Source organism: Entelurus aequoreus, linkage group LG25 (assembly GCF_033978785.1).
Source record: "Entelurus aequoreus isolate RoL-2023_Sb linkage group LG25, RoL_Eaeq_v1.1, whole genome shotgun sequence".
Taxonomy (NCBI): Eukaryota; Metazoa; Chordata; class Actinopteri; order Syngnathiformes; family Syngnathidae; genus Entelurus; species Entelurus aequoreus.
In genome coordinates this window covers 28,162,033-28,187,740 of record NC_084755.1, presented here as the reverse complement: position 1 = coordinate 28,187,740, position 25,708 = coordinate 28,162,033, and the positions used below count along the sequence as shown (strand labels likewise).

The window sequence follows — 25,708 nt, the reverse complement described above, 5'->3', positions numbered from 1 at the left end:
ATTGGTAAGAGTCTCTGTTGTCCCATCTCCACAAGCATGCGTATCCAACTCAAAGTCCTCCTGGTGAGAGTCTATGTTGTCCCAGTTCTCCACAGGCCAATGGTAAAGCTTGACTGTCATCGTTCGGGAATGTAAACAATGAAACACCGGCTACGACATAGCCGCTACGTGTTTGTGTTGCTGCAGCCGTCCGCTAATACACCGCTTCCCACCTACAGCTTTCTTCTTTGCTGTCTCCATTGTTCATTAAGCAAATTGCAAAAGATTCACCAACACAGATGTCCAGAATACTGTGGAATTTTGCGATGAAAACAGACGACTTAATAGCTGGCCACAATGCTGTCCCAAAATGTCCGCTACAATCCGTGACGTCACGCGCAAACGTCATCATACCGAGACGTTTTCAGCAGGATATTTCGAGGGACATTTAAAATTGCACTTTACTAATCTAACCGGGCCGTATTGGCATGTGTTGCAATGTTAAGATTTCATCATTGATGTATAAACTATGAGACTGCGTGGTCGGTAGTAGAGGGTTTCAGTAGGCCTTTAACCTCAGGAACACCAAACCTACCGTCAAGCATGGTGGTGGTAGTATTATGCTCTGGGCCTGTTTTGCTGCCTATAGAACTGGTGCTTTACAGAGAGTAAACGGGACAATCAAAAAGGAAGATTACCTCCAAATTCTTCAGGACAACCTAAAATCATCAGCCCGGAGGTTGGGTCTTGGGCGCAGTTGGGTGTTGCAACAGGACAATGACCTCAAACACAGGGCAAAAGTGGTAAAGGAATGGCTAAATCAGGCTAGAATTAAGATTTTAGAATGGCCTTCCCAAAGTCCTGATTTAAACGTGTGGACAATGCTGAAGAAACAAGTCCATGTCAGAAAACCAAGACTTTTAGCTGAACTGCACCAATTTTGTCAAGAGGAGTGGTCAAAAATTCAACCAGAAGCTTGTGGATGGCTACCAAAAGCGCCTTATTGCAGTGAAACTTGCCAAAGGACATGTAACCAAATATTAACATTGCTGTATGTATACTTTTGACCCAGCAGATTTGGTCACATTTTCCGTAGACCCATAATAAATTCATAAATGTTTTTTGTGACCAACAAGTATGTGCTCCAATCACTCTATCACAAAAAAATAAGAGCTGTAGAAATGATTGGAAACTCAAGACAGCCATGACATTATGTTCTTTACAAGTGTATGTCAACTTTTGACCACGACTGTAAATACAGGGGATTGGATCAGGGATTGATTGGATTGGAAGCGCACGAGACAGACTACAACGTCAAATGATTCCAAACTCTGAAAGAAGGAAACAGGTGGACCTAAATAGAACTAATTAGCAATGAGGAACAGGTGTGCTGGCAGGGCAAGGGAGAGAAAGTGAAAGGTGCTTCAAAAACACAGAGACCAAACAGGAAATACTGACAAAACAAGAGCACCAGGACAGGAAGTGATTCAATTAGTCCAAACTGTCATGACCTACAATATAAATATTGAATCAGGACGCCCTTAATAAACAGTAATTGTATTTTTAAATCGGGCAACTTAAAAAAAAAACAATTGTAAATGAATGTCATTAACAATGGGGGTGGAATCCTTTTGAACGAAGCTATAATTGGCACAACCACGGCAGCCCGTGTCACAACAAGAACTGCTGCCCGGCCCCCACATGACGAATCCCACCCTGCCATCTGTGTGGTTTACTTACAGTACGATGGGTGTGCTGCTGGTACAGTAAACCGGTCTAAACTGAGGGGGCTCTTAGTTTATGACAGCGGGTCATAGGAAGAGAAAACAGACACCTGCAGCAACAACAAAATGTTAGTTTTGATGCCACAATTTGGGCATTTTGCGGTTTGTTATTTTTTGTTTTTGTGTAGAGGCCCACCACGACTTGTGTAATCCTCGCTACTAATATAGAAATAGGAATGAGTGTAATTCCTGTCTGGCACCCCAAAGTAACACCTCAGCATGTGGTAATTTTAATACAAGGTGTGACAACGACACATATTTGAGTCACTCATCACATGAATCTAATAATTTGATAAAAAATAGGGTGCTCATAATTTCAATAATTTAAAAATAAACAAATTAAGGCAAACAATGATTACTGCGCAGCAATGATCATTATTTGTAAGCATTTTGATGCACTCAAGTGAATAAAATGTATTCATGCTGACAAAATTGACAGTTATTTCATAGTTCTAGAGCGGGTTGTACGGTATACCAGTATTAGTATAGTACCGCGATACGAATGAATCATATTCGGTACTATACCGCCTCTAAAAAGTACCGCCCCCCCCCTTCATCGTCACGTTGTGACATTGCTGGTTTTACGAGCAGGCGAGCATGTTCGGCAACGTGTAAGTCGACAGCCTATTGAGGGTTATTTCTGATTGTTAGGCTTGTCACTGACAGTTTGGTTATGTTTGGGATTTCCTCTGTGTTTGTGTTTATTTCCTGTCAGCGCTCTTATTTTGGTTCCATTTCCTGCATGACTCCCTGAGCGCTCGTTTCCCTCACCTGTCCCTGATTGGCAGCCCGGCACACATGGTTGCAATTGCCAATCTGGCTACTATTTATGCCTGCCTCGCCCTCTAGTCAGGGCTCGATGATTGTGTCCTGTTTCCTGTTTCCTGTCTACTGTTATCCTGGTTCCTTTTGGCTGTTTTGGGTTCCACGCCTCTTTGTAGTCATGTTTTCCTGCGCTACGCCTGCCATCTCTGCATCTTGGGGTTCTAGACCTGACAGAATCAGGGTGATAATTTGTTCATTAATTATTATTTTTTAACATTGAAAAATGTCGTGCTGGTTTTACGAGCAGAGGAGCATGTTTGGCAGCGCACAATCAGAGAGAACTTACAAGCAGACACAGTGTGTAGACATAAAAGGGAGAATGGACGCATTTTGGCTTAAAAACTAAAGATAAAAGGTGAAGTTATAACACTGAAACGCCCTCAGGAAGACGTGCTTTAAGACATGTCTAGCTAGCTAGCGGCTAACGTCCAGCCCCAATCAGCAGTGTTTTAGCTACTTCTAAATCCCTAATCCTCGCCTCCATGGCGTCAAATAAAGTATGTTTCTTACAAGTACCATTATCACTGCAGGACGAGGAATAGCTAAACATGTTTCACTACACACCGAAACTCATTCGCGTCAAAATGCAAACAAACCTTTTACAATTAAATTTGTCATTGCATGCCCCGGCACACCATTATCCGAAGCAAAAAAAAAACGTTTTACACTTTTATACTGAAATAAATACGCATACAACTTATTAAATAAAAATACAGAAAAAAATACCGGCAGCGGTAAAGTTCAGATCCATGAAGGAAAGAAGAAAGTGAATGAATGTTTATAACTGAATACATTTACATATGCATAAAAATGTGTTTTATTTAATTAAGTAATGTTTATGACAACCTTTTTCACAATATAAAATGTGAGATATAACAGGATAATGCATTCATTTATCATTTGTTTTCAAAACGATTACAAAAAAGTGGGACCCCAAAAATTTACTGTGGCACCCCATTGTTATGACTTGATGGGGTCCCTGGGACCCCATTTAGAAAATTCCTAGCTGCAACACTGACCAGTATACCATACAACCCTATTCTGGACTTAACAATGATGCAGTGATTCTAAGTTCCAGCAAATTTTACGCCCTGGAAGAGGTGTTTAAGACATGGCTAGCTAGCTAGCAGCTAACGTCCATCCGAAATCGGCAGTGTTTTAGCTACTTCTAAATCACTAATCTTAGTCTCCATGGCGACAAATTAAGTACATTTCTTACAAGTATCATCCCTGCAGGACGAGGAATAGCTAAAAATGCTTCACTACACACCGTAGGAGGATACAATAGCTCACCGCTAACAGCAAGCTAGCGCTCCTGAATGTAAACAAATGCCATGGGTGGATCTACACCTGACATCCATTGTAATGATACCAAGTACAATAGCGTATCGAGTCGATACTACTATGATTACATCTAAAATTGTTCTTCCATTGCAATAAGTGTCATGTTCAGTGGTCACGTTTTGTTTAGTTATGTCCTGTTGGTTTAAGACTCTTTTTAGTTCCTGTTTACACTCCATTGTTTGGTTTCCATGTCAACCCATTAGTTTTCACCTGTTTCACATTTTGGACTCACGCACTTGTTGTTACTCATGTGACATTATTATTTAAGCCTGTAGTTGCCAGGGAATCGGCCTGGCGACATTACCTCTACTACCCATGCTACCCATGTTACCTCTGATACCTCTGTTACCCATGTTACCTGATGATACCTCTGATATCCATGCCATAGTTCCATTTTTTCCAAGTAAGTTTTTGTTTATTCATGTAACAGTTAACAAGTTTTTGTTTCATGTCCATAGTTTTGCCTTTGTGGTAGTTTTTGTTTCTTAGCCAAGTTTGTTCTCCGCCTTGTGCGCACTTTTTGTTTGTTCCTTTTTATAGTAAAATTAAATCATGTCTTTACCTTCACGCCATGTCCGATCCAATTCCTTTGCATTCCGGGGAAAAAAAACACTCCATAGTCCATGTGTTGACAATAAGAAACATATGTTTAATGTACCGTAAGATTTTTTGTTAAAATAAAGCCAATAATGCCATTTTTTGTGGTCCCCTTTATTTAGAAAAGTATCGAAAAGTATCAAAATACATTTTGGTACCGGTATCAAAATATTGGTATTGGGACAACCCTAGTAGAGACATTCCGATAATGGCTGAACAGCTTATGATATTTTTTATTTCCATGTTTTATTCAAATGTAGACTATTTATGTATAAACATTATTTAGCATGCTGTTGAGTTAGCACTAAATACACAATATTAAATGCCATATTTTTATTACCTGCACATTTAAAGGTAAAGTTGTCTGTTTAGAAATGATTAACAAAATACATAATTTTGTTTTTGCGATGATTTACCTTTTATTTATTTATTTTTTGTTAAACTTCCGTCCATGGAGCTAACTCTGTACCCCTGCGATGACAGCAGACAACGGCTGCAACGATACCAAGTACAAGGGCTGTACGTAGACGATACTATAATGATAACATCGATATTTTGAATTATTTTAAAATCTTTTGTCAACTTTAAATATGACCCTGTATTGGATTGATATCAAAATGTGTAGTATCAGCCAAAACTAATGTAAAGTATCCAAACAACAGACAAACAAGTGATTATCACATTTGAACAGAAGTGTAGATAGAACATGTTAAAACAGTAAATGAACAAGTAAATTAGTAACTCAATTTTCTACAGCTTGACCCTCATAATGTTGACAAACTAATAAAATGATAAATGACACAATATGTTACTGCATACGTCAGCAGCCAAGTAGGATCCTTTGATTGTTTACTTACGAAAGAGCTTCAAGTACATTTCTACCATATATGGAGATCTCCATATATGGAGATATCCGCTGACATCACAGGGCAGAAAACGTTACAGGAGAGAGCCAATTCCAAACCGCTCATTTAGAGGAAGCATGAAGAAAGGCAAGATTATTTTATAAATATCTCAGAATATCCTCCACGGTTTGATTTGGGACTTATGCAGATCCCAAATACACAAAAACAGTTGTTTTTGCATATAAGGTCCCCTTTAAGCTGATTTATTTGATTATTTAAGATACCTAAGGTCATCGTTGTGACTCCTGCTTTTCATATTTCTTTAGCCAGCGCCAAAACGGCAGATGACGCGCTAATTGGGACGTGTGAAACATGCAAGAGTGGGCAGAGGGAAAAAGGCCCCTTTGAGTTTGAAAATACGTGTTGATGAGAGCAGTGGAGACAATCACAGACGCGGCTGTTGGAGTGGGTCATACAACAATTTGGTTGACAAATCAAGCGGTGATTGTGCAGAATGTCTGCCATGGCACGGACGTATAATGGTGGTTGTTGTGCTGGCACTTGGACTGAAACAGTGCTTAACTGTCTGGAGGATATCCAGGATTCAATCAGGCGTCGTGAGCCAGCAGCTTGATACCGCGCTGTGTTGGGTTACGTTGTGTACCACAGTCATTTGTGGACGTCTGCGTAAACTTGTTGAAGTCAGTGTTGTTAAAGGCAACTTTTGCAAATAAAAATAAACATCAATACCCTTCCGAGGCCCAGCTGTCCTCCCCACAAGGACGATGATGAATACCAGAAGTTATTTGTACCGTGCTCTCGCTCCTCACTGACTTGCGTCCTTTGATCGTTTGCTCGACCCGTCACCTTTATTTTGCTTTAGCACTGCAGTTTTCATGGCATTTTGGATTTTTTTACAGACATACTTCGAGTCGTTCGGATTATTTCTCTCATGGAAGAGGTGTTGGCCTGCAAGAGAAGCGACTGCTATTATCACTCGCTGCATTTATGGATGTACAGTTCCAGATCCTGCCACCTGCAGAAATACTCTGACGACTCTGCTGTGGTCGGTTGTATCAGAGAGGGACAGGAATTGGAGTACAGGACACTGATCGCTGACTTTGTGGAGTGGTCTCAGGCGAACCATCTGGTCCTTAATGTGGACAAGACCAAGGATCTGGTCATCGACTTCAGGAAGAGAATGATCCCGGTGGAGCCCATCAAGATCCAGGGCCGGGAGGTGGCAGTAGTGTGGCAGTATAAGTACCTGGGAGTCCATTTGAACAGCAGACTGGACTGGAAGGACAACTGCAAAGCTGTTTACAAGAAGGACATGAGCATACTCTTTTTCCTGAGGAAGCTTAGGTCATTTTATGCGTGCAGAAAGCTGTTAGAGATATTTTATCAGTCTGTACTTTGCAGTGGTTTGTTGGGGGAGCAGCACCAGCAAAAGGGACTCAAACCGGATTGATAAAATGATCCAGAAAGCCGGCCAAACTATTGGCACACGCAGTTGGAGGCGTTTGTGTCAGTGAGGGACAGGAGGACACTGGACAAACTGCTGGCCATCATGGACAATCCTGCCCACCCACTCCACCTGACAATTGAGGGACAGCGGAGTTCATACTCCAACAAACTCCTTCAGCTTCCTTCCCGCACTGTGCGATTCAAGAAGTCCTTCATTCCGCACTCCATCCAGCTGTATAATCACTCGCCATACAGCAATAGATGATATCTGCCTATTACCTGACACCTTCTATGTCAGCTACTTCTCTTTGTTTTTAATGTCTATTTTCTATTTTCTGCTGGATCTACTCTCTATTTTATGCTGCTATGGTCACATATACTGTAATATTTTACATGCTAATTGTTATATATTGTATATATGTTATAGACATAATATAATATATCTGTATATATAATATACTGTACACATATTATGTATATATTCGTATATATGTTATATTTTATATCGCTATATTTAGTCTATTTATACCTGCATTGTCCTTTCTATCCTTACACTTTCCATCATTGTAATTGAGCTACTGTGTTGAACAATTTCCCTTGTGGATCATTAAAGTTTGTCTAAGTCTAAGTCTAAGTCTAAGATTCCATTGCAGTTTTTCGAAAATTTCGACAAAGTGCGTTTGGAACTTGTAGGTGTTTCCATCAAAGGGTGTTTTACCCATAACTGCTGCGCCAGGTCCACTACTAACCACATTGTGAAGTATGCGGCCGACACGACAGTAGTGGGCCTCATCCGTGACAACAACGACATGGACTACAGGGAGGAGGTGAAACATCTGGTTGACTGGTGCAGAACCAACAACCTGGTCCTGAACGTCGACAAGACCAAGGAGATCATCGTCGATTTCAGGAGGCACCAGTCCAGCCACACTCCACTCTTTATCAACAGCACAGCAGTGGAGATCGTAAGCAGCACCAAGTTCCTGGGTGTGCAGACAACTGACAATATGACCTGGTCCCTACACAGGCCATATTGTAAAAAGAGCTCAGCAGCGCATGCACTTTTTGCGTCAGATGAAAAGAGCACAGCTCCCTCCCGCCATTCTCACCACATTCTACAGAGGCACTATAGAGAGCCTACTGACCAACTGCATCTCTGTCTGGACTGGAGCCTGCAGTGCCTCAGACTGGAAGTCTCTGCAGAGAGTGGTGAGGACGGCGGGAAAGATCATCAGGACTCCTCTTCCTCCTCTCCGGGAAATCGCAAAAAGCTGCTGCCTGACCAGGGCTCAGAAAATCTGTAGAGACTCCTCCCTCCCCTACCAAGGACTGTTTTCACTGCTGGACTCTAGAAAGAGGTTCCGCAGCCTCCGTAGCAGATGTAACAGCTTCTTCCCTCAGGCCATAAGACTCTTGAACGCATCAAAATAATTTCCTCAATTCCCCCCAAAAACGGATTAGCTCGCTGGAATATAAAGACAATATAACATACATCCATAAACGTGGATGCATATGCAAAAGTGCAATATATTTATCTGTACAGTAATCTATTTATTTATATCTTCACCTTATTGCTCTTTTATCCTGCACTACAATGAGCTAATGCAACAAAATGTAGTTCTTATCTGTACTGTAATGTTCAACTTTGAATGACAATAAAAGGAAGTCTAAGTCTAAATTTTACGTCATGAGCCGTAAATCTAATCCCGCAAAATTAATTTGAGGAGGATATTGCAGCCAACGCTGTTGGCGTGATGTCAACAGAAGACGAAGGTAAAGTCCTTACGGACCCCTTGACTGCCCGCGGGTCAGCCTCTATTCCTGGGGAGCAACCCGCGAGATGGCCTGGTGTGGCGGTGCCGCCTCGCTTTCCCCGGCCGACCGATTGGAAGCGAGACTGTGACGATCTGTCACATTCACGTTTGGTTGTGTTTCCTTAGTTTGTGTTTATTTCCTGTCAGCGTTCTTATTTTAGTTCCATTTCCTGCACGTCTCCCTGAGCACTCGTTTCCCTCACCTATCTCTGATTGGCTGCCTGGCACACTTGGTTGCATTTGGCAACCAGGCTGCTATTTATGCCTGCCTCGCCCTCCAGTCAGGGCTCGATGATTGTTTCCTGTCTCCTGGTAGTCACACACACACTAGGTGTGGTGAAATTATTATATATATATATATATATATATATATATATATATATATATATATATATATATATATATATATATATATATATATATATATATATATATATATATATATATATTTAGACTGTCCTGGCTGCAAATCATATTGTTGATGTAGATAATCATATCTGCTGTACAGATTTACTTTAGAAAAGAGAAGTGTTGGATGCTTCTCTGTGTTGCCTTATTTGTGTTTGACTTTATTAAATGTTCGGGTAGAATGTTATCAATCAAAAGCAGTTTTATTTTAAGTAATACAGACATTTACACAGCTGTTTATCTATTTTATGGAGAAATGTAGTTAATCATAGAACTGGCATCAAATTTTATTAAAAAGTCTTGATTTTGAATCGAGAGTCGTTTTGAATCGAGAATGGATTCTGAATTGAATCATCAACCCCAATAATCAAATTGAATCGTGTGGTGCCCAAAGATTCACAGCCCTACAGTTATATGTAAGCAAAAAAAAATCCTGATGCATTAATTACTTTCTTACTACCGACTATCTATTAGTGGTTTTTTTTTAATAATATTTTTTTTTTATTATTTTGTTATTTGTTTTATTTTTATTATTTTTTGTATTTTTTGTATTTTTAATAATTTTAATGTTATTTCTTTTTTTTTGTATAATATATAATTCTGTATAATTTTTTTGTGAAAAATAAAGGGTAACAATTCCAGTTCACCCTTAGATGTCAACATGCACGTTTTTAAATGAGGGAAGAAGTCAGGAGCCAAATTGCACTCAAGTAAATGTACTGTTGCTTCAGAGTAATGTGATTCAAGTAAAATTTAAAAATATAATTCAAATAATTACCTGGGTAAAAACTAAGTAAGTATTCAGTGGGGATAAAAAATAGTACTATAGGTATAGGAATCATCCAACAACTCATGATTCGATTCAGAATTGATTCTCAATTTACCACCGGTTTTGAGAAGGCAATAATGCATTACAGAAACGAGATTGAGAGAATAACACAAATCTCAAGCGGATTATGTTTTTTTTTAAATAGAAGTTACAACTCACATGTAGGGTTGTCCCGATACCAATATTTTGGTAACGGTACCAAAATGTATTTCGATACTTTTTGATACTTTTCTAAATATAGGGGACCACATTAAATGTCATTGTTAGCTCTATTTTAACAACAAATCTTAGGGTACATTAAACATATGTTTATTATTGCAAGTTTGTCCTTAAATAAGATAATGAACATACTAGACAACTTGTCTTTTAGTAGAAAGTACACAAACAAAGGCTCCTAATTAGTCTGCTGACGTATGCAGTAACATATTGTGTCATTTATCATTCTATTATTTTGTCAACATTATGAAGGACAAACTGTAAAAATTGATTATTAATCCACTTGTTCATTTACTGTTAATATCTGCTTATTTTTTGTTTCATCATGTTCTAGCTACACTTCTGTTAAAATGTAATAATCACTTATTCTTCTGTTGTTTGATAGTTTACATTAGTTTTAGATGATACCACACATTTAGGTACCGATATTATACCAAGTAGTTACAGGATCATACATTGGTCATATTCAAAGTCCTCATGTGTCCGGGAACATATTTCCTGAGTTTATAAACATAATATGAATTTTTTAAAATATTTTTAAAAAAAGATAAAAAATATCGATATAATCATAGTAGTATCGACTAGATACGCTATTGTACTTGGTATCATTACGGTGGATGTTAGGTGTAGATCCACCCATGGCATTTGTTTACATTCAGGCATGCTATCTTTTGTTAGCAGTGAGCTACTACGGTGTGTAGTGAAGCATGTTTAGCTATTCCTCGTCATGCAGTGATAATGATACTTGTAAGAAACATACTTTATTTGTCGCCATAGGAATGAGGATCAGTGATTTAGAAGTAGCTAAAACACTGCCGACTTTTAGCTAGCCATGTCTTAAAGCACCTCTTCCTGAGGGCATTATAGCATTATAACTTCACCTTTATCTTTAGTTTTTAGGCCAAAATGCATCCATTCTCCATTTTCTGTCTACACACTGTGTCTGCTTGTAAGTACTCCGTGTGTGTGCGCTGCCGAACATGCTCCTCTGCTCGTAAAACCAGCAATGTCACAATGTGACACCGCGGCGTCATATCCGTTAAAAAAAATAAAAAATAAAAATGGGGAACCGGTACTTTTCAAACAGAGTATACTGTGAGTATAGTAGGGTCAGTTTGCATTCACAATAGACTTCGCATTTTTTTTGTAATGTTAAGGACTACATAAAAAGATCTGATTTGAAAAATCCCAATTGGACAACATACCCTGCAGTGTGAAGAAATTCAAGAAATTGGTGGTTTATTACAAAAAGACAGATTGTGAGTCCTGTGACTCACAGCAAAAGATCGTAATATGGCGACAGTTGATTATTTTCCACACAAATCACGCAACATTGCAAGGCTTATTTGTCCCACAATGACTCCATCTCTGGGAGTTAGTGCGGCGAGTTACTGCACCTTGCTGCTGTTGAACACGGTGAACTCTCTGTCAGACGGAACACTAATAGGTGTAAGTGATGTGTTATGACCTAGATCTACTAAAAAGAACAGCTGGGGCAGCTTGGAAGGACTCGGGCTTCTTCCTAAATGAGTATGTGCGAGCAGAAAAACACTACATCCAGTGTTCTACGTCTTGGGGATGGAGCCAAGGGGGGGATATCAAAGGAGGCTTCCTCTCCTTGTACTATAACCACGATGCGCCTTCTCCAGATCAAGCAATTACACTGTTGGAAAAATCCAATACGTTGATTGCAAAATTGACAATCACTCTGTGAGTCTTTAGTAGGCTTAAAAGAACAAGCTGAGAATGTTGATTCTGGGCCCTCAAGGGTCACTCTCATGTTGAGGTTAGATGCCTCAGGGTCCAGTTTGAATAGACGTCCAATATGTTATGTGTCAGGTTCAAACATCGAGGACATCTATTAAAGAAGACAAGAAGCAAGGAAATAAACAGAGACAGAACTCAATTTGGCTCAATTGAGGAGAAACTTTCGACCTGTAACCTCTTACAGTGTCACCCACGCTCTGATGGAAAAAGGTTTGCGTCTCCTCCTTATTTTGGATATTCCCTGTTTACACAACAACAGCTGTTTCTAAAGGAATGGGGGGTATGTAAACAGCCATTGTTTTCGGTCACATTAACACAAAAGAAAAAGATGTCTCGGGCTTGGGCTGGTCCTGGATCGAGCTTGGGCAAGTCTTGGATCACAATAGATAACCCCTCCCGTCTCCTCCCATCGTACACAGCGGAATTTTCCAAGCCTTTGGCTTGGTGCAACAAAGACAGCTTTCATTTGTTCACGGGAACTCAGAGAACGGAACATTTTTTGATAATTTACAAAAACATTTTTTGACATCACGTACCAGTTTGTTTCTTTGCATGATACAGAAGGGGAAGGTGTGGCGCGGTTGGGAGAGTGGCCGTGCCAGCAACCTGAGGGTTCCTGGTTCAATCCCCACCTTCTACCAACCTCGTCACGTCCGTTGTGTCCTTGAGCAAGACACTTCACACTTGCTCCTGATGGGTCCTGGTTAGCGCCTTGCATGGCAGCTCCCGCCATCAGTGTGTGAATGTATGTGTGAATTGGTGAATGTGGAAATAGTGTCAAAGTGCTTTGAGTACCTTGAAGGTAGAAAAGCTCTATACAAGTATAACCCACTTACCATTTACAGCTATCAGCATAGCCATCTTTGTCTCGGCATATGTTACACCCTCGGGTTTCCATTTGGCAAGGTGGCCCATAATACAGGGCTGTGACCGGTGCTGCGTTTCCGCCGCCTTGTACTTCTCTGACCGTTCATGAGTGACTATATCCATTCGGCCACCGTGTTATGGGTTATAGATAAACCTATGGATAATGGAGACATATATAATAGTTTCCTTTTCAGGTGAGAGAGGACGCTAAAGGCAGTGCCTTTAAGGCACGGCCCCAATATTGTTTGTCCGGCTGGAAATTTTGGACATTACTACTTGCCGTAGTTTTGAAGCAATGCATGATGGGAAACCGGATGTTGTGTGTCAGTGTATTAACGTGCCGGCTGGAATAAACACACGCTGAGAAATAGCTCCGTGCCTGCCTACTTTATGGGTTATAGATAAACCTATGGATAACGGAGACATATATAATAGTCTCATTTTCAGGTGAGAGACGACGCTAAAGGCAGTGCCTTTAAGGCACGCCCCCAAAATTATTGTCCGGCTGGAAATCGGGAGAAATTCGGGAGAATGGTTGTCCCGGGAGATTTTCGGGAGAGGCACTGAAATTCGGGAGTCTCCCGGAAAATTTGGGAGGGTTGGCAAGTATGATTTACAGAATGACATATGATATACGCTCAAAGTTCAACATAACACGGTTGTTGGGGTCCATAAAACATTGATCGCGTTATTCCCGAGATCGTGTTGTATAGATCTCCTTATTTGTTATCTTTTCAAAAGAAGACCCAAGACGTGACGTAAATGGTTGATTGAGCTCCCACGTCACAGAACGGGGCGAGCACTATGCACTAGTAGGTTTGGACATCACTGGGTCGATATGGTGTTATTTTTATTCAGCAACATTTTCAATCAACAACTTCCAGTTTCTTCCGACAAAGCCCAAAAAATTGTTCACGCTGCTGTTGGTTCGGCTGTGCTCCTCCACGCTCTTTCCTCGTCAAAGCTTAGTGCTATCATTCGATTCTGTGTGATTTAAAATATTTTATAGTCTTCCTTAGGCCTTATCCAACTCATTGTGTAGTCTTATCAAGCCAGCGGAGCTAACAAAGCCTCGGCTCAAAGCCCCCTTGCTCCGAAGACAGCAAGAACTCGACTCGGTGAAGGAAAAAAACGTGAGTACAATACGGCTTCGTGTGTCTTCTTCCTTCTCATAGAGAGGTTGTCCCTGCTCGAGGGACGTGTCCGCCATTTAGAGCAGAGTAACTTCGTAACTTTAGATTCGGGCTCCAGTACTCTGGAATGCCCTCCAGTTAGAGATGCTACCTCTGTAGAAGCATTTAAGTTCCATCTTAAAACTCATTTGTACACGCTAGCCTTTAAATAGACTCCCCTTTTAGACCAGTTGATCTGCCGTCTCTTTTCTGCTCTGCCCCCCTCTCCTGCGTGGAGAGGTTATTAGGTGACCACGGATGACACGCTAGCTGTTCAAAGTCGGGACCCGGGGTGGACCACTCCTCTGTGCATCAGTTGGGGACGTCTCTGCGCTGCTGACTTGTCTCCACTGGAGATGATCCCCTGCTGGCACCACTATGGACCGGACTCTCACACTATAAACTAGATCCACTATGGACTGGACTCTCACACTATTATGTTAGATCCACTATGGACTAGACTCTCACACTATTAACTAGATCCACTCGACGTCCATTGCACCGATCGCCCGGTTTCTCATTGTATCCCATTGGGTTGAGTTTTTTCTCGACCTGATGTGGGATCTGAGCCGAGGATGTCGTTGTGGCTTGTGCAGCCCTTTGAGACACTCGTGATTAAGGGCTACATAAATAAACTTGGATTGATTGATGCCGTGGACATGCTTGCTTGCGTTAGCCGTATTGAGCTAACTAGCCCCCTTTGTAGCAGCCATAAAAGACAAATTACATATCTTGCTCGTTAGCTCGTTCTACACCGCGAAGTAAACGTGTGAAAATTCGGGGTCCTGGGCACAACCGCGTTGTAGAGAATACCGTGGCTGCGTGAGTGTATTCATCCATCCATCCACGGTCTAGCTCCATCCTATCTTGCCGATAGTATTGTACCATATGTACCGGCAAGAAATCTGCGTTCAAAGAACTCCGGCTTATTAGTGATTCCCAGAGCCCAAAAAAAGTCTGCGGGCTACAGAGCGTTTTCTATTCGGGCTCCAGTACTATGGAATGCCCTCCCGGTAACAGTTAGAGATGCTACCTCAGTAGAAGCATTTAAGTCCCATCATAAAACTCATTTGTATACTCTAGCCCCCTTTTTAGACCAGTTGATCTGCCGTTTTTTTTCTTTTCTCCTCTGCCCCCCTCACCCTTGTGGAGGGGGGGACACAGGTCTGGTGGCCATGGATGAAGTGCTGGCTGTCCAGAGTCGGGACCCGGGGTGGACCGCTCGCCCGTGCATCGGTCGGGGACATCTCTGCGCTGCTGACCCGTCTCCGCTCGAGATGGTCTCCTGCTGGCCCCACTATGGACTGGACTCTCACTATTATGTTAGATCCACTATGGACTGGACTTTCACAATATTATGTCAGACCCACTCGACGTCCATTGCATCCGGTCTCCCCTAGAGGGGGGGGGGGTCACCCACATATGCGGTCCTCTCCAAGGTTTATCATAGTCATTCACATCGACGCTCCACTGGGTTGTGAGTTTTTCCTTGCCCTTATGTGGGCTCTGTACCGCGGATGTCGTTGTGGCTTGTGCAGCCCTTTGAGACACTTGTGATTTAGGGCTATATAAATAAACATTGATTGATTGATCCATCTATTTTCTACCGCTTGTCCCTCTCGTATTCAGTCGGGTGTAATCCGGGGGAACGAGTCTGGTTCGGTGGGTTTTGTTTTATGGTTTTGCCCATTTAAGCTTGCTTAGGACCTCACACTTACCACGTGTACACACTCTAAATTGCTTCCCTTTGTAGTTATTGTCTTTTTTATGCTCTCCACCAATAGCTTTTTTTTCCCCCCCACTGCTGCCAGCCATGATAACTATGTGCTGACTTTGGCTCTCTATTTTTTGTCTTTTGGAGTGTGGTTGAATCTGCCTTTTTCTATAATGACCTGCCTGCCTACTCCCATTGTGTTGAAAACACACACACACACACACACACACACACACACACCTGCTTGTCAGGGCCTGGGGGAGGGTGTCACTTCCATGCAGCTTCCCAATCTGCTCACTATATCAGTAGTGCAGCTCATGTCAAAGATGACTTAACACAACACTGCAGAAACTTTACAAGACACACAATGAAGCGTTGACTACACGGTGCTTGGCAGTGACTTTGACGGCCCCTTTGAAAAAGGCAGACTTTTAAATAAATAAGAACTCTTACCGTAAGCGTGGGGATGGCCGAGACAAGCGAGAAGATCAGCACCGGCGGGATCTTGCTGGTGTTGTCCGGTCCTGGGTAGGGCTTGGAGAAGGTCTTGTCGTAGCAGAAGAACCCTTGGATGTGCACGGGGAAGGTGTCTGTGTACTCGAAGTAGTAAGCCAGGAGAACCGTCCCGGCCATGATCACCAGCTGGAAATAGAACATTATCTCTCCGTTAGGAAGCGAGACGGCGAGAGGGGAGCGAGAGGAGGGAGAGGCTGGGGCGGAGGTGGAGAGGAAGGGGGACGAGTCCGGTCCCGGCTCCACGCGGCGGCGGGGAGATGCATAGGGGGGAAAATACGAGAGGCACGGTGTGATGTTTGGATTCGGATGTGAAGCCGAGAAGAAAGGAGAGGGCGAGGGAGAGAGCGAGGGGAGAGAGCGCCGGAGAAGATAAGATAAGAACATTAAAGAGATAGCAAATGTAAAGAGTTGCTCTTTTCACGGCAGAAAGGGGAGTCGAACAGAAAGAAAGCATTGCCAGTGCAAAAAAAATTGAGTGTGAGAGTGGAGCGAGAGACAGAAAAATGATATTTACTTAGAAGTAAAAATAGTAGTGCTGTCAAACCTACGATGATTTTGATTTACTTATAAAACTTTTTTTTAATTCCATCCCCCTCCCTCGTCTGTCCAGCCTTTGCTTCTTTGTTTTGTCGTAACTTTCTGGGAGCCTCTTTTTGCACTGCTCTCCAAAATCTAAACAACGAAACTGATCAACCGCCTTCTCAACGAAATGGTAAATGGCTTTTGTTCATTGCGCTCCACTTACCCAGAGCGCTTTACATTATACGTCACATCCACACACACATTAACAAGCTGATGTCGGAAGCTGCCGGGACTTATCGGGAGCAAGGGTGAAGTGTCTTGCCCAAGGACACGACGGCCGGGCTCTACCATCTGCGCCACGCTGCCCCAAAGGTCTTCTCGACGAGAGCCTGCCTGTCCTGACGAATGTTAGCTGCTAGACACATGATGGGCTCTTGGGAGAAGTGGAGGACATTTTTGGGCCGCATTCCTGCCGCCATTCCCTCCTGTTGCAAGTCTTGTGGTTTCTGTGTACAATTTTTGTGTGCTTATCACAGATCAAGTTTTTTTTCTTGGCCCCAGTCTGTGTCCCCTGCACACAAAGGAGCCCAGTTTGAGATAAACTTTTTTTTTTTTTTTAACTCATCCTTCCTCAGCCTCTACCTTTTTCCCACCTTTTACACGGGGCACCGTAGTGGCGACCCACCATGGTTCCTGTTCTGACCACCAATGTTTGTTTGTCTAATCTTGAACGTCTTTGTGGTGAAAATGAAATTACGTTATACTTGTGCAATGACAATAAAGAGCATACAATACCATACCATAGCATGCCATACCATACCATACCATACCATACCCCCATTGCAAGTCTCCAGTTTTGTGTGTCGGAATATGTAAATGGACTTTGCTTGAGGTTTTTTTCTTGGGATCTGCTTTTTTCTTCTTCTTCTCCTGCCTGCATGTTTACCTTTTTCATGGCGAACCCATCAGTCTTTCTGTTCTGTCCACCCTGTATATTGTATGTCTGTTCTCCAATGAGTTTGTACTGAAAATGACATTCCGTTGTACTTTTTTAAGTGCAATGACAGTAAAGTTCCGTTCCACTCTAAAACAGTTCCTTATGGTCCAGATTATACGTATCGCACGGCTCTGTACATGGTGGCCCGGGAATGACCTCATATACCGGGCCACGAGTTTAGTTCCAAACTGGGGGAACAAAGATTTTTTGCAGTAAATTACTAAAAACACTGGAGTGTTCCTGCCGTATGGCGGAACTTGGACCACTGTAAACACTGTCAGATCTTTGGATTGACAATGTAACGATTTCAACACTGGGGTCCAAACTTGTGATTTACATAACTCAGGTGTTCCTCAAAAGTCCTCTTTAAGTCCTCTCCTTTTTGGCAGTTACATGTTTATTTCTTTTTTAATGTGATTTAAGTAAGTAAGGTCTTGTTTACTTCAGATGCAGTCAGTAGGCATTTGTTCAACTTCTTTAGTTAAACTAGTGCCGTTCCTCAAGGTTCCACTTTAAGTCCTCTCTTTTTCCATTATTGGGCTATTCAAGTGGTGGCCCACGAGTTTAGTTCAAAGAAACACATTCCCCAGCAGATTCGTGAAAACACCAAAGCGCTGTCATAGAAATGATCCTTGGCTTTTGTTTTGCGTGTCATACAGGTGTGAGACGCACAGGTGATTTTTTCTTTTAGGCGTTTTACTTGAATGTAAGTCAAAACATTTTCATCCAAAATGTATTTTGAAGTGAAATTGTAGACAAAAAACTGCAGACTTTCTTGTGCACTTCCTGTTCTGACTTACTCACGTCAGGTCATGTTTATTCTTAGTTGGGTGTCTATTTCTGTTTGTGCGCTCACTTTAGTTTCCGGAGTTGCCATGGGCGCTGATTAATTTCACCTGCCTCTGATTAGTGGTCGGGACGCTCACCTGCTCCTGATCACTAATCAGAGAGCTAAGTATATCTGACGGGGTTTTCGCTTACTGCGGGGTCGTTCTCCCAGGAAGGCAAACGGACGACTCCGGACAGGACTTGCAGGTAGGAACAGGATTTAATCTTAAGAAACAATGAACGAGGTACAAAACAGAAAACAACCCGAAGGCAAGCGTGCCTATCGCACGTGGAAGCTAAGGCAAAAACTTAGGACATGAAACTATAGACATGAACCTCACGAAACTGTGGCATGAAACAAACACGAAACTGTGGCATGAAACAAACACGAAACTGTGGCATGAAACAACTAGCATTAACTATGGCATAGAACAAACACGAAACTGTGGCATGAAACCAATAGCATTAACTATGGCATAGAACACACACGAAACTGTGGCATGAACCCAATACGAAACTGTGGCATGAAACAACTAAGACTTACGTAGTCCAGGCATGAGGCAAACAACTAATGACGCCAGGAAGACTGACTGGCAAAGGCAGGCTTAAATAGTCCTCTGATTAGCAGCAGGTGCGCGTCCCGAACACCAGAGGCAGGTGAAAATCATAAGTAGCCATGGTAACTAAAACAAACTCAGGTGTCAAACAGGAACTAAAAGAGTCCAAAACTAACAGAACATAACAAAAACATGATACGGACCACAGATCATGACAAAATCCGCTTCAGCCTGGCAGTCATGTTTGTTTAATCCCTATGTGTAAGTTTATTTTACTAGCTACTTGCTACTACCCTCATGCTAGTTCATTGCTAAGCTTCACCGTAGCTTCTCGTGCCATCGGCACGTTTATCTTGTGTACATTTTGCCGTCACCTATTGAGAATAAATCCGCATCTTACCTGGACGCAGCTTCCTGACGTCCTTCTGAATCTTGGGGAAACATGCGACCCCAACGTAACACCTCCTAGCTGTATAAGTTCTCCTGGCTGCAGTTTGCTCTCATTAAACACATTTATACCTGCACTGCCCCGACTATCTCTGCATCCTGGGGTCACGCTTCAAGCAACTTGACACAACTGTTACCCATTTTTGGAATACAAATTGTCTTTGCATGGTCTGAGTTGAAGCCCTAATCTTTACTTCATCATAAATAATAAATTATGGCAAAACACAGCCGGCATTTGCACACAAAACTTGTTCATATTGAACAAACTGGGGCTCAGCGATATATCCAGTTTGTAAGATGTATCGATGTATTTTTAAACAAGATATGAATTAAGAAAATATCGTAATATCGATTATTTGTTGTGTTCCTTGATTCTCCCCGGCTTCCCACTCCCTTTTGCACGTAAAAGAACATCCATTGATTGGTTGGTTTATGTATAAGAACATCCATTATTGGTTGGTTGTTTACTATGATGAGTCACGATTGGTTAAGGTTAGGGCAACACATTAGGGACAGGCCAATCAGAGGCAAGATAGGGCGGGTCATGGAACCAGGAAGTGAAATCATAACAGACATCACAAATGACGAAAAGAGAGTCGTAGAAGAGAAGAGGGAATATTTAAGCGGGCGATTTATATATTTAAAAAACTAGTGGAAGATGGCAGACGGATTTTCTTCCTTAGATGTTTCTTTTAGCGATGTAGACAACGTCCAGGAAACCCACAATGTGTCTACTTGGCCACATTTGGACAAATGTATGCGTCTGGATAAAACATTAATTTGAGTTGCTTAGCCCAAATCAAAACTGTTCTCGAGTTGCCAAGCCGGGCGCTGACCAGAACCGTACATGTGTGACAGTCCATTACATCGTCGACTGGGAATTAAAAAGTGCCTGCCTGCAAATGTATTTTTTATCTGAGTCTGATACATTTTGTATAATTTGCACAGCTACTATGTTATTTATTTTACGTAGAAGGAATATTTGTATATTTCATTTATGTTGTGTAACTCTCAGCAGGGTTCTTGAGGGTACATGGGAGTTTGCCCAACCAGTCTACATGTGCTTTGTGGACTTGGAGAAGGCATTCGACCGTGTCCCTCGGGAAGTCCTGTGGGGAGTGCTCAGAGAGTATGGGGTATCGGATTGTCTGATTGTGGCGGTCCGCTCCCTGTATGATCAGTGTCAGAGCTTGGTCCGCATTGCCGGCAGTAAGTCGGACACGTTTCCAGTAAGGGTTGGACTCCGCCAAGGCTGCCCTTTGTCACCGATTCTGTTCATAACTTTTATGGACAGAATTTCTAGGCGCAGTCAAGGCGTTGAGGGGATCCGGTTTGGTGACTGCAGGATTAGGTCTCTGCTTTTTGCAGATGATGTGGTCCTGATGGCTTCATCCGGCCAGGATTTTCAGCTCTCACTGGATCGGTTCGCAGCCGAGTGGGATGAGAATCAGCACCTTCAACTCCGAGTCCATGGTTCTCGCCCGGAAAAGGGTGGAGTGCCATCTCCGGGTTGGGGAGGAGACCCTGCCCCAAATGGAGGAGTTCAATTACCTAGGAGTCTTGTTCACGAGTGAGGGAAGAGTGGATCGTGAGATCAACAGGCAGATCGGGGCGGCGTCTTCAGTAATGCGGACGCTGTATCGATCCGTTGTGGTGAAGAAGGAGCTGAGCCGGAAGGCAAAGCTCTCAATTTACCGGTCGATCTACGTTCCCATCCTCACCTATGGTCATGAGCTTTGGGTTATGATCGAAAGGACAAGATCACGGGTATAAGCGGCCAAAATGAGTTTCCTCCGCCGGGTGGCGGGGCTCTCCCTTAGAGATAGGGTGAGAGTAAAGCCGCTGCTCCTCCACATCGAGAGGAGCCAGATGCGGTGGTTCGGGCATCTGGTCAGGATGCCACTCAAACGCCTCCCTAGGGAGGTGTTTAGGGCACGTCCAACCGGTAGGAGGCCACGGAGAAGACCCAGGACACGTTGGGAAGACTATGTCTCCCGGCTGGCCTGGGAACGCCTCGGGATCCCCCGAGAAGAGCTGGACGGAGTGGCTGGGGAGAGGAAAGTCTGGGCTTCCCTGCTTAGGATGCTGCCCCCGCGACCCGACCTCGGATAAGCGGAAGAAGATGGATGGATGGATGGATGGAACTCTGTGCTAGTTAAGAAGTTTATTTTCTGTGCTGTTAATACCCATCTTGACTAACTGTTTTAATAAAAGTGCCACTGACTGTTTACAGTACAGTTGTCATTCACTTCAATTTCAGTGAATATCTTTTTATGTATACTTTCACCGGAAAATATATCGAGATTTATATCGAATATCGAGTTTAAGTAAAAATATATCGAGATTATACTTCTTCGTCCATTTCGCCCAGCCCTAGAACACACCTTCAAGACTATTGTTCTTTCGTCACCACCCAGGAACGACAATTCCCAATTGGCCCCCGCGAGCGATGTCTTCATACAACAGCCAGAAAGAGCATAACAAAGTGGTTGTCACTTTATTGGGCTTCCTTCTATGAGTTGGTAATGCAGTAACTGCTAAAAGGTTTCCTATCTTGGATTGCATACCAGTAAGTCAAAAGTGAATAAGGTCCCTTCAGAGTTTAGTAGTATTTTTTGTATAATTTCAGACTGTTATAAATGCATGGACGTGTGTTTTATTATCAGGTTTCATCTACTGGCTTAAAACATTTCAGCCTTCTGAGACAATGTATAATGACTATATCAGTTGTTCTCAAACTTGTTTCACCAAGTACCACCATAAAGACCAACATTAGAATACAGTAGCGTAGTAAGCCTAAGTAACCATTAAAAACAATGCAGGAGTTTTGTTTAACAAATATATTTAACATGTTGGCACACGGTTTGAACAGTAACACTGTTTGAATATAGGAAAATAAAACACTTGTCTTAAACCAAGTGATTCCTTGGCATACCACAGTGAGAATCACTGGACGATATGTCAGGCGAGAACTCAAACATAGGTGGAAGCTATGTATTGTGGACTAGTATTTGCTTATTAAATAACCAAGAAAAAAAGTTTTTTTACAAATCCATCTGGGTTAAAATCACAGTGGTGCCCAGTTTTTGTACATCCTTTTTTTAGTATAGTTTGGTTTTCAAAAATACTCTTGGGGACTTTCATACTTAGAAGAAGTTGCAACGGGCCCCAAGTTGTGTCCGGCCTGTCTATGGAATACCCCAAGAGGGAGGCTTAGAGTTGGACACGGCCCAGAGTGGACGTTAAATATGGGGTATACTGGCCCTGGACAACAAATCCAAGTTAGGGTTAGGTGCCCATGGACAAAGGTGCCCCAAGTTGGACGTCCAGCATGGGGTATTCTTGTCCAACTTGGGCTACCTCAAGCCCATGTCGGACTGCGTCCAGCTTAAGGTTAGGACAACATGGGACAACCAGATGATTGGGGCCTCAATCTAACTGGGGCCCATCCTGACCTGAAATAGTACGGTCCGTTCATTTGGGTTGTGTCATGTTGTCCCTAGGCGTCTGTCTCCTTCAGATTTCGTACTGGTCCTACTGGTTGAGAAAACTCCATGCACCCTCAAGGACCCTGCTGGGAGTATAGAGCTGGTCCACAGTTCCATGACCAGGACGGAAACCACACTGCTCCTCCTGAATCTGAGGTTTTACTATCCGGCATAGCCTCCTCTCCAATACACTTTGATATCCTTACCAAGAAGTCTGAGAAATGTGATATGCTGATAGTATATATTTGTACCATGAATTGATTAACGTGGACCCCGACTTAAACAAGTTGAAAAACTAATTTGAGTGTTACCATTTAGTGGTCAATTGTACGGAATATGTACTGTACTGTGTAAATTGTACTGTTTCATATAATGTATTCTCTTCCTTTGCAATCTACTAATAAAAGTTTCAATCAATCAATCAATCCCACAATAGTTGGAACACACCCTGTGGTCCCCCTTTTAAAGAGGAACCACCACCCTGATGTGCCAATCCAAAGGCACCTCCCCTGATGTACACCCGATGCTGCAAGGTCTTGTCAACTAAGACAGCTCTAGGGCATCCAGAACCTTAAGCTACTCCAGAATCTCAAGCTACTCCAGACTTATATAAGACTTTTAAAGTACTTTTGATAGTAGGCTAATATAGACACTTATGTTGTCTTCATTATAACACTTATATAAGACTTTTAAAGTCATTTTGATAGTAGGCTAATAAAGCTAATATAGACACTTATTTTGTCTTCATTTTAACACTTATATAAGACTTTTAAAGTAATTGTGATAGTAGGCTAATATAGACACTTATTTTGTCTTCATTATAACACTTATATAAGACTTTTAAAGTAATTTTGATAGTAGGCTAATATAGCTAATATAGACACTTATGTTGTCTTCATTATAACACTTATATAAGACTTTTAAATTAATTTTGATAGTAGGCTAATATAGCTAATATAGACACTTACATCATGTGTTGTCTTCATTATAACACTTATATAAGACTTTTAAAGTCATTTTGATAGTAGGCTAATAAAGCTAATATAGACACTTATTTTGTCTTCATTATAACACTTATATAAGACCTTTAAAGTAATTTTGATAGTAGGCTAATATAGCTAATATAGACACTTATTTTGTCTTCATTTTAACACTTATATAAGACTTTTAAAATAATTGTGATAGTAGGCTAATATAGCTAATATAGACACTTATTTTGTCTTCATTATAACACTTATATAAGACCTTTAAAGTAATTTTGATAGTAGGCTAATATAGCTAATATAGACACTTATTTTGTCTTCATTTTAACACTTACATAAGACTTTTAAAGTAATTTTGATAGTAGGCTAATATAGCTAATATATACACTTATGTTATCTTTATTATAACACTTATATAAGACTTTTAAAGTAATTTTGATAGTAAGCTAATATAGCTAATATAGACATATCATGTGTTGCCTTCATTATAAAACGTATACAAGACTTTTAAAGTCATTTTAATAGTAGGCTAATATGGCTAATATAGACACTTACATCATGTGTTGTTTTCATTATAACACTTATATGACACTTTTAAAGTCATTTTGATAGTAGGCTAATATGGCTAATATAGACACTTACATCATGTGTTGTTTTCATTATAACACTTATATGAGACTTTTAAAGTCATTTTGATAGTAGGCTAATATGGCTAATATAGACACTTACATCATGTGTTGTTTTCATTATAACACTTATATGAGACTTTTAAAGTCATTTTGATAGTAGGCTAATATAGACACTTACATCATGTGTTGTCTTTGTTGTTTTTTTTTGTATTTTTGGTCCAATATGGCTCTTTCAACATTTTGCGTTGCCGACCCCTGTGCTCAGCTATTTAATTGTATTTTACAAAAAAAAATGCTTTATTGTAAAATATACAGGACGTGCTAACATTTGGCATCCACTAGAATGAGCCCACATTACACATGTTTCTTTCCAACTCTATAAAGAAAATGGAATTGAGTCAGTATGCTTGGTAGGACGCCGTTCTTATCCTGATGGAGACGTGGATAGCTGCAGTTGTCATGGTGAACATTTATCTGGAGGAATCAGGCTTTGGTGTTTTGGTATTTTTAGTGCCTCAAAATTTTCATTTTTTTTTTTTTATATAAAGATCAGTCTTTCTCTAAGCTTCACGAGAAGGTCACGCCAAACACAGAAGCGGTTTCGCACACACGCACACAAGAAGGTGGAATGGCCATCTGATGGGAGCTGCTTTGGAACGAGCAATTTCTTTGTCCTCTGGTTTTATTGCGTCTCAGATGCTTAATTATTCAAGAGAGACTGGCTGTTGTTTTGTCTTTGGTTGCAAACCGGCTAATAATCCGTAAAAGCTTGAAAAGAACAACAATGTTATTTTGACGTGGATTAAGCCCCCGGGCTCCGGATAGGTCGTCATGTCACAATGCATTCGGGTTCAACTTTGACCTCGAGATGTGCAATTAAAGTACAACGGTAAATGGTTACAAAATATAGACCAGTGGTTCTCAAACTGTGGTGTGGGGTACGCCAAAGAAGTCTGTAATTACGTACTGTGTATGGCGTATCATTGTGTAATGTTACAGTGGTCAAAAATATTAAATAAACCTGCATTGTTTTTAATGAATATTAAGGCCTACTATGCTACTGCATTTTAATGTTGGTCATTATGGTGGTACTTGGTCAAGAAAAAGTTTGAG

The 25,708-nt window shown here is 41.6% G+C and overlaps 1 protein-coding gene across 1 annotated transcript in view; it reads right to left on the bottom strand.

Annotated features, from left to right (window-relative positions):
* LOC133642459 (phospholipid phosphatase-related protein type 5-like) overlaps positions 1 to 25,708 on the bottom strand; it is a 209,651-nt gene that overhangs the window by 73,193 nt on the left and 110,750 nt on the right. Inside the window, exon 3 of the mRNA XM_062036651.1 lies at positions 16,082 to 16,270. Coding sequence (XP_061892635.1) covers positions 16,082 to 16,270 — 189 coding nt within the window. The remainder of the gene's footprint in view (positions 1 to 16,081; positions 16,271 to 25,708) is intronic.